This window comes from Miniopterus natalensis, chromosome 6 (genome assembly GCF_054644295.1).
Source record: "Miniopterus natalensis isolate mMinNat1 chromosome 6, mMinNat1.hap1, whole genome shotgun sequence".
NCBI lineage: Eukaryota > Metazoa > Chordata > Mammalia > Chiroptera > Miniopteridae > Miniopterus > Miniopterus natalensis.
The window spans coordinates 39,627,093-39,643,285 of record NC_142086.1 but is presented as its reverse complement, the minus strand read 5'-3'; the positions used below and the strand labels follow the sequence as shown (position 1 = coordinate 39,643,285).

Sequence of the window (16,193 nt, the reverse complement as noted above, 5' to 3'; positions counted from 1 at the left end):
AATATAGACCTAGATATTGACAAAGATATTGTGGGGTGGGTTGGCCCAGGTGTTTGAATGAAGATTCCCTAGAAAGAGCATGGTTAACTTTCCTGATGGTTCTCTTTTCAAACTCCCTCCTCCTTTCCCTCTCTAATTACTAACAATTTCCAGGACTCCCAGACCTGCCTTGCAGGTTCCACCAGATCCAGTCTTTCTAATTGCAAACTTCCTAGGCTAGTTACACAGTTTCTAAACACCTTAAGAGATTATGAGCTCTCTGGATCAAAAGATCCATCTATTAAAATACTAAAGGGTTGATAGGGATTATAACATTTAATTGTTAAATGAATGACTTTTTCAGATTGTGAACCATTTTAATTCCTAGATCTTTTATTACTTTTCTTATCATAGTTATTTGGAAGCTTATACTCTCCATCCCAATCCCCTCCTCTGGGTTCTAAAGAAAGATGTACTAGCTGTTTTAAACTGTATAGTGAGGTCGAATTCTGTTCCCTTCCATCCTGCCTTTTGTCGTACATTTGAGCCCTTTTATAAGGCACACATCACTTTTATAAGGCTCTCTATCACTAAAAGAGTGATTGGCTTTGATCAGCTGGGGTCCCAGGATCCACATTTCTAAGGGGTATCCCTGTCCTGATCTTGAACTCCCTCGTTAGAGCATCTGTAGAGCACCAGTTTTTCTGTCATTCGGCATTCCAGGTTGGAATGCACCTTTCTGTTTTTTATCCAGCTAGGAAGACTTATTCCTGCAGGAAAGCAGACCTCACCACAGCACACGGCTTCTGTCCAGGTAAATCCCACTGAGTAATGATCTTTCACACACTGGAGGAGAAGCTGTCTTATGTTATCCAAACCCTTCTATTTATCTCCCTGCCTCTGCCTCTGAAAATTTAGTGCTAGTTAGCAGAAGCAGGGTGGTTTTCACATGCTGCCTGCCAACTTGTTGCTAGAGTCCTTTTGATTTTGTACCAACATCCATTACAGCTACCTCCGCCTCAGTGAAAGTGCATTTTAAAACTGCCAGCCAATATATAGTTTTCATTGGAAAATTCTTATCAGGAGAGTAGTGAAAAGAGTGAATGTCATTCCCAAATTAATTGATAAATTAGCAGAATTAATGAAACAGAAAAGAAACAGATAGTCTTGCAAATCTGAGCAAATAATGTAATAAACAAAATTTTCATAACCTATGGCCAAAAATGAGCATCGAAGGAAGGAAAATATCGAGAACAGAATACTGAGATCAGAAACTGTACGACTTCGTGAAAATATGCTTTTATATAGGCTATTATAGGTCTAAGCTTCAAAGTAGGGGTATTTTGAAATAATTTATTAAGTGGTTCTAAATAAATTCTTGAACACTCTAATTGCATTAATGAAAATGAAAAACTAACTGCTGTCACGGTGCAAATTCACAAACCTACAAGTATCAGGAGTTGTCTTCTGTTAGGTACCAGTCAGAGGAAATAAAACTTCCTATTGATCACAGGAAGGCATTTACTACCTGTGCCACCATTTCTCAGCGGCAGTGCCTGCTTGGCTATGCAGCGGTCCACAGCCAACTGTCCTGCCCTCTGTCCAGATCTGTTTCTCTTCAGAGGGATACGCCTGGCAGTGGTAGGCCACACGGGAAGCTGGGAGGCCTTTGTGGCAGTTAGTTCTGTCACATTATGCTTCTACTGTGGTTGGAATGGTCTCAAAGGATTGGCCAGCAATACTTGTTCATTTATCCCATACTGTGTATCACTAGCTGTGGCAAAAAGTTTTTCCTAGGCTAATTGAAAAATACCTCTTCCCTAGCCAAAAGCCCTATAAGTGTCTTCAATGTGCTATTTCACACCTTAAACTTTCAAAAGGCTTTTAGAAAATAGTAAGTTCTTCTAGGTTTGAGCCTACTGATGCTCCAGCACATTTCCTGCCCCATTTCTAACACTGGAGTCTGCTGTGAACGCACCTGGGACACCAGGTAACAAATAGCTCTTCTAATGCTAGGCCTCTGGCCATGGCTGTGTTTCCCAAGGATCGAAAGTAAAGTGCATTTGTTAAGTCAAGAATGATTCTGGCCTATAATATATTCTTACTAGCTTTTCATTTGACATTGAGAAGGAATGGGATAGCTATAAGGGCTTTTGGGGAGCTTTTGGTCTGATCTCACATTCAGCACCTCCCGCTAGAGAGGTAGTGTGGGCAAGTTTAGTATTGTAGAGTGACAGAGTTAACTGCATTTTCCTATTTTAGAGAAATTTGTAGTAGTTCACTTGTGGAGGGTCCACCAAGGATCATACAGCATCTTTGTCCTGTGCAGCCCTGCATCTGACCTTCTATGCTGATTAAAAATGAAGGATTTTAGCAAAAACAATATCATAGAAGGAGTTAATAGCTGATGTAAGATTAATCTCTTCTAATCTTCCTTGTAAAATAATGTTAGATTTCTGACATGGTGGACAAAGACTGGTGAGCTATGTGGAAGAACAAAAGATACAGGCCTGGTTTGCTTTTGTTGTTCAATTTTTTTTTAAAACTTTGCCTGGGGCAGATTCGCATCTAACATCAGCCTCCCAGAAACACACTTTGGAGAATGTTCTCCACTTATTTGTCGCTTGGGGCTAACAGGCTGAGCTGTTTTGCATTGAATATGTATCTTTTGATCTTGCTTTATTTTCCTCCTACCATTTTGTTGCTGCTAAGAACTAATGATTAGGAGAAATCTGTAAGTGAAAAGTGCCAAAGGGTTTTGAAATGATGAGATTGGAGTCACTGGCTAGTGCTCACACTGAGTTCTCTTGGGACCACAGAGGCCCTGTGTAGAACTCAGTGACTAGGAACAAATTCCGCGTAGGCTCACTTAGAGGAAGGTCTACTTAATGAGCAATACATTCTTTGCTCTCTTGTGATCTGATTCTGGTCTCTATGGGCACATTTTCTAAAGTTTCTATTTGGTTCACTTCAGTCACAGCATTCTGTGATTCAGGTGCTATACAGGGGTAGAGTAAGCCATAGAAATTGTACATTTGTAATTACTTTTATTGTTAGAGGAATTTTTTATTGAATACACACAGGATTTTCATGCACTCGAATCATTTCTGCACTGATACACTTAGAATAGAGAAATTAGGGACCCGGACTTGATTTTATAGTCTAGCAGAGGCATAATTGTAATGAGAAGCATCGTGTTACATGGCACTAGGTCTTTTCTAGACAGAAGAATGTTTGCAGAGATTAAGGGATCCACATTGCAAGACAGCGAAAGGAAAAGACATAGAAATGAGCTGTTTTCTTAGATTGATTCATGTTCTCAATAGAAGAATGTGGCAAAAAAAAAAAAAAAAAAGAGATGGAATGAGAAGTGACATAGAAAGATGAATAACAACTTATGATTTACACCAGGCTTATTAGATCACAGTACTCTAGTCTCAAGACAGAATAAATACAGTGATTAATACAGTCAAGACATGAAATATTCTCCTTCTGAATAAGGCCATCCGCGTCACCTTTCCTGAAGCTTGCGTATAAGAGCATACCATTACGAAACAAAATTCAACTGAGGAAATAACTGAAAGAGCAAATTTGCTTTATGCAACGGTTTGTGAGTCAGGCAGCATCCCATCGAGTAAAGAAGTCGAGAAACTTTAAGAAACGGAAAGTTTTTATAGGCCGAGAAGGGTAGGGACAAAGAAAGAGTAGATTACCCCATCTTTTTGGTGGTGTTGGGAGGGGTCTATCAAGCACATTCCCTCACTGCTGGGGATCAGGAAGTTCCAGATGAGCTGGTTTAAGATCACAGGGGTCCCTCGGTTTTCTAGTGCACTCCGCTCCGGCAGCCCATTCGAGCTCTGAAAAGTTCGAAAACTGAGGGATCCGCAGCCGACAGCTGGGCCTCAGGATCTTGCCCTCAGCAGAAGCCGCATGGCACGTTCCACTTCCGAGGCATCTCCGAAAACCGAAGCAGTTAGTTCCCGGTTTTCCAGCATTCATAAACCGAAATGTTGGTCGACGAAGATATTCGAAAACTGAGGGACCGCTGTGTATTCCTGGGGGAGACTATAACCGCAGTTAGGTTAGGCATGAAGCCTGGGTTTGGTGACATGGGTTTGGCCCATGTGACTCTGTGTTAGGCCTCTTGTCTCTTTTGTTAACAATACCTTGATGAACTATAGCAGTTGCTTCCTTTAGCAGAGTTCTTTTGGAGAATAATGGGACTGAAGGTAACAGTAGGAGCTTTGGAAATTGGCTTTGTTAAGAAGCCTGTCCTTAGAGGAAGAGCAAGAGCAAGACATAAGAATCAATAACGGGTTGTTACCCACTTCACCTGGATAAGTTCAGCTGTACGTCATTAAAAATATTTTGTTCATACTTATGCTTCTCTCGTCCTGGGTTTGGGGGAGTTTTGTTTGGCCCTGATTGCTAATTGGGACACTATCATTAAGAGTGAGGAAATTGAGCCTTATAATATCAGAGAAAAGAAATGTAGGAGAAACTTACCAGCAATAAAGACTGAACAAGCCTTATCTAAATAACCACAGTGCCCCATACTTACTGGAATACTCTAAGATGTCTAATTCAGTATATTCTCAGGCAACAGAGGATTAATAGAGTAAATCTCACTCTCTGCAACTCTTTATCACCTTTCCTGGTTGTCATCTTGGTCATATTATTATCTTGAAGTACAAAATAATAATTACTAATTTTAGAGTGCAGTATAGTGGGGAAAGACAAAAATTTAAAGTTCTCTGAGATCAAATTAACCTATTTCACTAGAGATGAATAGTGAGAAGATTGGTTATGACTTAGTCATCGACCCTCTATAAACTTGTAGAGATTAGGTGATGCCGCTGAAGCCAGTTAGTACTCAACGTGAAACCACTAGGATCTGTAAGATTTTCCCACCTTCACTATGTATTAGAAAAGAGACATCTCTCAGAATGTGAAATGAGAGGAGAAAGATCTTAGTATGTTCATTCACCTATCAAACAATTATTGAGTGTTTTTATTTGTCAGGCTCTTTGTGAGGCAATGGAGATGTAAATATTGAGAAGACATGGCTCTACTTCATTCTTAAACAATAATGAGAGGCAGAAAAACAAAGAATTGAAATGCTAGCACAAGCAGGGAAACAACTAGGGAAATCAGAGAATGCTTCACAAGGGAGGACACATCTGAGATGGATTTTGTGTAGGAGCTTGCCAAAGAAAAAGGTTGCAAAAGGTACTTTCAGGTAAAAGGAAAACAAGAAGGGGGAAGAATGGGGTTAGGGTCTGAATAAATAATAAGTTTCATGCCTGAGAATCTCATTAAGGTTTTAGTTTTGAGGTCTTCACCTCTTGCAGTGAAGGCAAACTAGGCCCAGAGCCCTTTTAAAAACGTTGCCCTGGTAGACAGTCTTATTACCTATTATTTACTTACTAAGCAATTCAGAAGGATGAAGGAAAGAAGTTCAAAACAATGCCTTATTAATCTCCACTTAGATTTAGTTTATCCCCAACTCTGCCCATTTTATTCATTTAACAGCTGTAATTTGATTCCCTGTGAGAGAAGATGCCTCTCCTGTAATACAGTCTCAAAGCTAGAGTGCCCCATGGGACAGAGAGGGTAGGGAAGTGAATACAAATGCTCTCAGACTAAAGAGATGGTACATTTGAATATAAGGGTCTTCCTAGAACTGAGTATGACCTTCACCTTGAAGCATGTGCAGCTCTTTTTTTAACTCAAACTGGCTGTGAAATTTCAGAGTTAAGTGATGTGGTGGATGTAGCCATACAAAAGGTGTTGATGGCCTTTGACTTTCTCTCTCTCCTTAAATCCAGATGCCAGTTACTTCCTCTCACCTCCATCACCCTCCCAGGGTCTGTGCTTTATGTAAATTGTGGATTATAGTCTAAGGTATCATTGTCCAGTTTGAGTGAGTGAGTTCCTTACAAGAGCTCTTCCAGATGGGCTTTCTTCTAAAACTCAAGCTCTTGAGGCCTTCATGCCCATTCTCTCGGTAACTTCCAAAGCTCCTTTTGATCACCTGATTGCAAGTCCTATTCACATCTCAATTGATCTGTTCAAGAAGGACAGCCTTCAAAGAAATATTTAGATGAGGAAAATAGTGATGGGGAGAAAAAGAAGAAAAAACACAAAACTAGGTTGTCACCCATAGGTGAAGGCTTCCTTACACCAATGTCCTTTGGAAGAAAATGTTGGGGGTAAAGGTAATTTTGGATATAAGAAGCATAGGAAGTAAGGTGAGGTGGAAAGTGGGTGATGTAAAAGCAAACATGGAAGTCAGAAAAATTACTACGATTATAATTCTCCATGTGAGAAGTGTCCTTGTGATTCATAAACATTCATCAGTGATCTGTTGGTTTCTTATCAGCTAGAGGAAGGGGCTGCTATGTTTCCTTTGCCTTAGATAGATCTAGTTGATAATATGTGCTCCTTCAATCTGCAGCTACTAGAGTCCCCTATTTCACATTTGTATCCAAAAGTACATTAAAAATTGAAAACTCCTGTTACTCTTTATATTTATCTCCTTTATTTATTTTACCTCTGCCTCTTATAGTGTAGGTATACTAGACTGCTGAGCCCCTTTTCTAAAGGTAGCCCTGATAGTCTCATTACCTCTTATTTACTTACTTAATTACTATACGTTAACTCTGTTATATCATACATGGTATATCTATTAATGGCCATATCTTAGAGGCATAATTTGATCCACATTATGTCTACTTCACGCAATGATGAGTCATAACATCTTGCTCCAATGATAAAAATTTATATAATACTGTATATGATAAGACTATCAAGTAAGGGGTTGGGTTTTCAAGTGAGACTTATAGAAAACAGTATCCTGACTTTACAGCCATGCCTCATACAACAGAATGCTTATCCTAAGTGCATTATAATTTATTGTAAGCACTTTTACTTCTCCTTAGTTCTGGAATGAGATAAAGGGTAAATCCTACATGGTATAGAGCATATTTTTTTTCCTTCTAGAACTTAGCATACTTTTGATATTTACTTTGTAATGACTCAGAAGGTAACAAAATTTTCTTTAAATAGCTGTGGAATTGTTTTTAACTGCATAGGGAGTGAAATTTTTAAATAGAAATTCCAGCCAGGACTCCAAGATTAATTTTACTTTCTCAAAGGTACAACTCAAGGCAATTTCCCCCCCATTCTAAATGAAAGAGATTTTTCACAGAGACTCACAACAAGAATTAGAAAAAAAGCAAGATTTAAAATTGTTTCTCACCCTCCTCAACCAAGTGGGGAGAAAAGAGGAGAGAACCCATCGTTCAAAGGAGAGGAACGGGTTATAGTTTCTTGCTACTTCAGAGAGCCTGTAACTGCCACCCACACACTGAGAAGGAGAAGGGATAGGCTCATCCTTGCAACATGGAGGTCCACAAAGCATAGAGTATGCCTCACCGTGACCGGTGACAGAGTCACACACATCTGGCCCTGAGGTGTACTACCTCCGTGTTCTCACCCTCTCTTAAACATCCACCACTACTCCGTGTGTGTGTGTGTGTGTGTACACATGTGCATGCGGGCACATGTACATGAATGCGTGCAAAGGAGGAAGAGTGAGAGGACATGATCCTACCATATAGATACAGTCATGGTGTTAATAGGACTAAAATTCAGTATAAATCTAGAACTAAGATCAGTTTCTGGTTCAAGAGGATTAAGATTGAGCAGTGCTGCGCAAGAGCAAGAGTAAGGCCAAGAGAGCAGGCAGGAGTCGAAGTCAGGAGTCAACAACGCAAAGAGTAGAGATAGGAGTAAGGCAGCTAGAGAGATGTTTATGTTTTCTAAGAACAAGGAACAGGCTTAATATATGGTAGGTGTGTATCACTTGCATCATGGATATTCTGTCAGTAAATTAAGCAATCAGTTTGTACAAACTGAATTTAGCATTTCTTTTTTGCCTCCAATTAAATTCATCGTTTTGGAAACATAATCTCCAGACTTACGCAGTGAGAGCTGAATTGTGAATGTACCTGTTTGTATAAGTGTGCATGATATACTTGGTATAAAATGTTCACAGAGATCCAATGCTTGCAATTTTTATGGGTGCATTGATTTTTTTGGTGAGTTTTATGAATTTAGGTATCCTGAACAGGGAAGAGAGAAGTGTGTTTGCTTGCCTTTCCTGTTATTTTTTTAAACTGATTTTTATAATATTATTGTTTCACAGTTAAGATAAGTAACTCACTTGATGTTTTTGAGTTCATGGTTAAAATGAACAATCTACTAAATGTTTATCTAGTGCTCTATGCTTTTTTGTTGTTTTGCACATACAATGTAGATTATTTAATTCCTGAGGGTGATCTTTTTTCATAGTGGAAATACTGAGCTCATTTTTTTTCTCTTTTGGTTTCATGTTAATATCATACTCAGTAATTTTCTTTAAATGTTCCCTTTGTATCTGATCATTTTATTTATTTCTTAAGAAAAGTTAAAATAGTTATCCATCTGTTGTGTACCTATTAGATAATTAACAAATATTTCATAATTGATCTAATAGCAATTTGTTATATTAAATTCTGTTTATTTATTCCACATTTCAGTGCTTGTGTACCTGGAGAGTTTATTCTGCTAGGCCCTGTTAGGGCTTCATAGGTGAACTCCAGGAGGCTCACAGTTGTTAATCACTTTATAAGGAAAGATTCATACAAATAACTTTAATGTAATGTGGATTATAATGAGATCATAAGAAAGAGCCAAGTAAAAGGATGGGATGCTTATAAGAGAACATTTCCTGGAGAGGTGGCACCCTGCACTATGTCCCATGTCTTTAGCTGCCTGCCAGAAATCCCACTTAGAGTGTAGGGGACATTCTCTGCCCCTCTCCTCGTGCCAATAGCACCCACTCTCTTTAGGGTGCCATCCTTTCTAAATCCTGGAATGATCTGCAACATCTTGAACTCTTGGAAGAAATATTCCATTAAATCCAAACAGCACATAACATTGACAGATTTTTAAAATTCATCTCTACACTTTTCTTGATTTAGTGAATGATGATTTTGGAGAGAAAGCCATTAGGTATCCATTTTTGAAGTAGATTGTCTGATTTTGGAGCAGCATTGAGTGGGAGATAATACATTATTACCATATTATAATGGCATAGCATGAGAATTCTCATTTTCTCTATAGGCATGCCTAATGCCCAGTGAAGCCAACTCACTTCCTAATACAAGCTCATTTTGCTTACTGGCCAGTCTGCATGCTGGGAACTTGGGTCTGCATTTAATCAGCATTTTCTCACTTCCAAGTAGCTAGGCATTCTGTGACTACCTGCTGTGTGACTGGTTATTTTCATTTAAGAAACAAATTCCACAAGTTGAGACTATTACTTTGACTTTATGTGGTTATTTTTGTTACATGTACTTATAGTTTAAAATAGTTACTACCTTGTATCAAGATTCTAAAATTAACTAGCTCTGAAATTATGTTATTCGTTTGCTTATTTTCCAGTATGAAAGTTTTCGTCACATTACAAAACATGATTTTCTAGTTTGTGTGTCAATGCACTTACTTTGGAACTATTGATTACATAAAAAGAACCCTTAAATATCTGGAGGAGTAGTTTTCTTTTAAAAAATACTACGTGGTGCTTTGAGTTGGCTAACTATACTGAGTTAGTAGAAAAGAGTGAGTGTATTTGTATGTGTTTGAATTTAATACACTTTTCACCTATTTGGTTGTAAAAGATAAATTTAAAAATTAAATACGAGTGAAACACAACGTAAAAATAAGATGTTATGTACATTGTCATAGCAAAGTCCCCACATAATATATTGTCTCAAGTAGATGCATTTTTATGGATCTGGCAATTTTGCTGAAATATTCAGTTACTTCTAAGTAAGATAGATCTGACTCCTCTCAGAGAATAATTTGGAATAATGATCTGTGTGGTAATTTTAACTTTTCCATGGACAAAAAGTTGCTAAAATATCAAAAGGACCCTAAAGACCTGACTTAGAAACTCTTATCTTGTGCAGATAAGAAAATTCACCCAATTCATTTGTGGATGCAATAGAGCTTGGGATTGAGGGTGGGGTGGAATATAATGTAAGAAACCATATGTCTTGTGTCTACATTGTGACACTGTTAGTTCACCTGATACGCATTTACCAGGCATTTACTGTTTTACACCAGATTAGTTTTGGGAGATACCTTAATATGCTGGGCTAAACAGCATTCAGAGTACATCTCTGTGATATCTGCTTGCTACTGTGCTGAGCTGTATAGATGAGAAAAGTGCAAGGAGAAATGTGATAGATTTGAAATGCACTTATAGAGGTACATTTCTATTCTTCTCAGTAAACAGAAAAAATACAGTAAATCTACATGAACAACTTCATTCATGATCTAGAAGAAAGGCAAACACAATGTAAAAATAAGATGTTATGTACATTGATATGTAATGTTATGTAATTCATAAATGATTCTAACTTGAGACATAACACAAGCATCACCAAGAACAGGGAAATGATACCATAAAAAGAACAGGAAAAGTAAAATTAAGTCTAGAAAGAAGCAGCAAGTATCTATGAAGTTAGCTCTGCACTCCCTCATGGAGAAGTTTTAATTATCAAATGCATCTGATTAATCTCAGTAACATCTGTATGGCAAAGAAACACATATTGAGTAATGGAGATACTAAATGATACCTTCATTTACCTATGTTTAGGAAAATAAATAGGCTGAGAAGAAAAGAAAGACCTGCTGAAAGACCTGAATGCAACTAATTAAATAAAATAATCATGCTAAATAAAATACATAATTCAACAAAAATTAATGGGGTAAGGAGGTCTTCTGTTCCACGGGAATTTTTAAAAGACTCAGCCTGTCTCCTTTATTATGAAAGTTACGGATTGGCCTCTGTATCCTTGCAGTGGACAGCCTTTGGATAAGACATAAATTTCCTGTCCATGCGTGAGTGTGGAATCTCCATGCCTGATTGTTTTGACCTGAGAGGAAACCTGGATTTGACTTGGTTTGGAAAATACAGGGGAATGTGGTGTCTTAATAGTTTTACTGTCATATCCCTGTCTCCTGTCCATCCCTCATGCCCCAGAGTGCTGAGCAGCTGGCTCTGCAGCTCTGAACAGCTCTGGACCCTCTTCCTGTGGGGCAGATGTAAATCTTGCCAAAGTGAAACAAACAGAATTTACTTTTACATGATTTTTTTTCATTTCCAGATTCTTGATAGAATTGAAGAAAACTGCACTCACCATGAAGGGTTTACTCTTTCTCCCTAATCTGTGTTCTTTGCCCCTTTCTTTCAAGTTTCAGGGAGAGGCTCTTTTAGGTTTCTAAAATAAGTATTCAAGTAAATTTTCCTTCATCTTCCTTGGAATAGAAACTACAAAACTGGTTTCCTCATCTCCCATAAAAGATCGAATTCATTCTAATGCGGTCAGATATGCCGGTAGTAAGCTGTCTCGCCAGCAGACAGCCCGCTGCCCTCAGCAGCCGGGACCAGGCTTGGGCAGGATGGTGGCCGCTCTGATCACCTTGACACTCGCCTGTCCACTCACTGGGACCTGCTCACGCACACCTCACTCCTGGGAGTGGGAATCCCAGACTCATTCAGATCAGATGCAAACTCTGAAATCTAATCTAATTCCTGCAGTGGTGGGGCATAACTTGAATATACCATCGCACAAGACTTCAGGAAACAGTTATGAAAGAATAACTATAATTCAAAATTGAGTAAATGTGCCACATTATCAATCATCTAATTCTCAAAGTTACTTAAACAGATGGAGTTCTGTGTGAACGACCTTTTCCTAGAGAAGACAATAATCCAGCGGGAAATTAATACCCATTTAACTTCATTTGCCTACATTTCTCATACTCAGATTGTTTATTGCTGAATTGAGTCTAATATGATGACATCTATCCATTGAATGGTAATTAGGTCTTAAAGGAGAACCAGTGATGATACTTAAGACTCTAAGAAAGAACATGGCAATGGTTCATCATGCATATAATTATTTTTCTTGACTAGTCTTGTTGAATCTAATCATGTAGAGAATGAATGCAGATGCAGGTATGGCTAAGCTCTAAGGCTGTTGTTATTCTGCTCTGACAGGTGCGTTGTAGAAGACAAGAACTCGAAGGTGGCCTGGTTGAACCGCTCTGGCATCATTTTTGCTGGGCATGACAAGTGGTCTCTGGACCCCCGGGTGGAGCTGGAGAAACGCCATTCTCTGGAATACAGCCTTCGGATCCAGAAGGTGGATGTCTATGATGAGGGTTCCTACACTTGTTCGGTTCAGACACAGCATGAGCCCAAGACCTCCCAAGTTTACTTGATCGTGCAAGGTAAGAAAAAGATGGGACAGGTGGATGGTGAATGAGAGATAGGAGGCACTGAATAATCATGATGTAGAAAATACTTATATAATCCTTCCTAAAAAAAATAGGAAGACGTTTAAATACATTATGGCACGTAAGTGTCTTCTCTCTAAAAGGATAGACTTAAAATGAGAGGATAAGAGGAATATAGAGAGTTGAGTCTTGCCACTGTGAGCCAGTACCCTTGGTGAGAATGTTTTCTCCTAGCCCTCAGTGTGAAAACACACAGCAGAGGCCACAGTTGGAATAAGCTGAAACAGGAGCACAAAGAACACACAAATGCTAAGAACCATGTCAAGTCCTCTTTCTCACGATGTTACGTACTGCATACTTTGTGGAAGGTTTGATTTTTACCTGTCCACATCCTAAAAAAATATTACTAATTAATCTGTTTTCATGATAGTAAATGTTGTTTGGAACAATAAAAATTTCCAGAGTCCTTGACATCCTCTCAGCTGGCCACCATTCTATGCAGTTTGTGTCTCCATCTAATGGCAAGTTATTTGTGAGCAAATGCAGTGACAAGGATCTGCAGTCATCGGGGACAATCTGCTTCTAGATTGGGGTTTCCAAGGGCACATCTGAGTCATGGTTTTAAGGGATGAAAACCCTAAATGGCATACACACGCCCCCAAACTATAGCTCTCTCGGGTCCCTTTCCTCATTATTGCCGAATGAGAACAAAGCTGATCAGCTGCACAATTTTATTGCAAGCAAAGTCAAACCACCAGCAGTTTCAATCCATCTAACAAGATCTAAGCACTAACAAATATCAGGGCTGTGTTCATGTATTCTTGATTTACAATTTTATGTAAATTTAATGCAAATTAGGCATGGCCCTAGGGCTCCTGTGACAAGATTCCAGAGCAGTCAGTGGTGTGGCAAAGTTTGACTGTAGCTTCTATTAATGTGTATGGAATTGATTATTGCAGCATTTAAATTATTGCTCTTCCAACTTCTCTGATTAATAGGTTGAAACTGGAGTAAAATACATCAGAGGCTGCCTGATGCAGAGGTGGTTTAGTCATGTGACCTCCATCTTGGTCCATTTGCAATGGCTGAGAGCTTCATTTTATTGCTTTTAAAAGGCATGCCTACTGACTTGCAAAGTTCCTATCACAGTCAAAGCATAGAATGCTTTCCTTTTAGTTTAGTACAGAGCATTTGAGGTCCAATAATGAAAGACACCGGGCTTGGATCTCGGGCAGCCCATTTAAAATGTTTAAACATAACTAGAGAAGTGTAAATATGTAAATGATTAAATTACCATTTCCCTCAAAACATAAACACAGGCAGTCTCTCTCTCTCCCTCTGTGTCTCTGTGTCTCTATCTCTCTGTCTCTCTCTCTCTTTCTCACACACACACACACACACACACCCCTCAAAACCGAAGTTCTACCTCATTGAATAGCAGACAGGGGAGATAACTAGTTTAGAACAAATTTGATCTAATGGCCAGCTCCACATTATATTATGAGATTGCTACAAAATCAACATTTGTACTTTTACAGGTATGAATATTTGTACCTTTAATGTCATTGGAAAGTCACTAGAGGCCATGCTAGAAATTATGTATTATCCTATACCAAATACAATTAGACAATCTAAGTATTATATTCCTTGGTTTCTAGATGAGGAGACAGAAGTTCATTAAATTTAGGTTATTTGTTCAAGATCACACAGAGAATGCAAGTAGTTTGGAGCCAAACCAACCTGAACTCAAATCTGAAGCACTTTCTACAAGAATGGAAAAGTTTTATTATTACTTTAAGGACTACCACATTTATATTTAAGTCTGAACTCTTAATGCCAAATGTTCAGTGCTCTTTCCCTTTTTTCTTACTCATCTGTACACTTTTAAGCTACAAACATGATCAACCTGAGAGTGTTAGAACTAGAACTGGGTTAGATGATACTGCACACATCTCCGTGCTATGTCAGCATAAGTGAAATTAACTTAAATTTAACTTAATATTAAGGGGTGGAGGTGAACCTACTAAGTTCCAGGTACCATTTATTCTTTGTCTCATTTAATTCTTATAATATTGTTATTGAAGTAAGTGTTAAGGCCTTTATTATAAATATGCAAAAACTTAAAGTTCAGGGATAATTGGTAGCTTGCTGAAGTCTCCCTGTTGGCTGAGAACAGGGTTTCAAACCCATATCTGTTTGATTCAAGATGTTATTGAATTTTCATCTTTATCATATTTGTTTGAAAGAGAAAATGAGCAACAAAGCCTGTACTTATAGGGAGATGAAGAAAGGATTGTCTTTTCCTTGAGCCTGAGTCATGAAGGGGTTTTTTGGACAATTATGTGGATGTTGGCATTTGACCTTTAGCACCAGATGGCTGAACCACTTCCCCTTAGGACATTCAACTTCGTGACTGTGTCAGGGGTTCCATCCCAGTATGCTGTTTGTTCCCACTGCTTCCTGCCTATGCCTCATCTCTCCTTGTTTCCAGCACTTCAGAGACTCTGCTTTTGGGTGTGGCTGGCACCCAATCCCACAGAGCCTTCCTTCAGAATATAAGTGTCTTTTGAGTTTCTCAAGTTCTGCCTGCTCACCCTCCACAGTTTGTGCAAATCTAACTCAACTCGTTGCTAAATAAACACTTTATTCTTTTCTCTTGCCCACCGCTTGAGGCCACCCTTTGCTCAAAGAGGCTATGAGATATCATTAAAGAATAGCAGTTCGAAGTGGGCTTTGCATTCACACTGCTGAGTTTGAATCTCAGTTTTCCTTCTTGCTACTTAAATAAATTTGGGGGTAAGCCAATGAATTTCTCTAAGGCTTAGTTTTATCATATGTAAAATACAGGTAAAGTTAAAATCCTAAATCCTATAAATGTATTGTAAGGATTAAATTTTGATGATGTATGTAAGTTCCTAGCCTGGTATATGGAGATCATGTGTATTCAGCAAATAGATGATGATGATGATGATGATGATGATGATGATGATGATGAAGACGAAGAAGACGACCACTATGATGCTGTTGCTGCTGCTGCTACAGTATCTCTCATAAGGCTCAGTTTGGCCCTGGGAGTGCTGCCCAGTGTCTAACAGCTGTTACCCTTGCCTGTTACCCTTTATAGTAGGCTCTTTCAGCTTTTATTTTGGGTCACTCAGTCCATTTTCTTTAGTTGTCCTTTTTCTGAGCATCCAGTCTTTAGCTTTACGTCTTTAGGATTCTAAAGACTTCTTAGACCAGCATAATGTTTAAGTTCTTAGCTACATTAATTAAAGATGTTTGAGGAGGATATTTTTTATTTTGGGGTTTTTTTTTTAATTGAATTTATTAGGGTGACATTGGTTAATAAAATTATATAGGTTTCAGGGGTACAATTCTATAATACATCATCTGTATGTTGTATTGTGTGTTCACCACCCCAAAGCAAGTCTCCTTCCATCCCCATTTATCCCCCCTTTACCCTCTTCGACCTCCCCTACCCCCTTCCCCCCTGGCAATCACCATACTGTTGTCCGTTAGAGGAGTGGGACCTCTCCAAGGATTCTGATTGAGTAGTTTTGGAGTGGTGCTTGAGAATTTACATTTCTAACAAGTTCCCAGGTGATGCCCATGCTACTGGTGCAGGGATCACACTTTGAGAATCAATGCCTTAAAAGAATTGTGTACCTTAAAAACACCTGGGGAAGTAAACTTGCAAATTTTTATTTTATTTTAGACAGTCCTACACCCACAAATACTTCTAAAATGAATCTTGTTGGGCATGAGCCAGAGAACAGGTAGATTGATAAATACCTTAACTTTCACAGTAACATCTTAGGGCTTCCAAGGCTACTCACCTAGCCTAGTCCTATAGAAAGAAA

At 38.6% G+C, this 16,193-nt stretch overlaps 1 protein-coding gene across 1 annotated transcript in view; it reads left to right on the top strand.

Annotated features, from left to right (window-relative positions):
* LSAMP (limbic system associated membrane protein) overlaps positions 1-16,193 on the top strand; it is a 562,686-nt gene that overhangs the window by 291,254 nt on the left and 255,239 nt on the right. Inside the window, exon 2 of the mRNA XM_087818171.1 lies at positions 12,095-12,327. Within this exon, the coding sequence (XP_087674297.1) occupies positions 12,095-12,327 (233 nt within the window). The remainder of the gene's footprint in view (positions 1-12,094; positions 12,328-16,193) is intronic.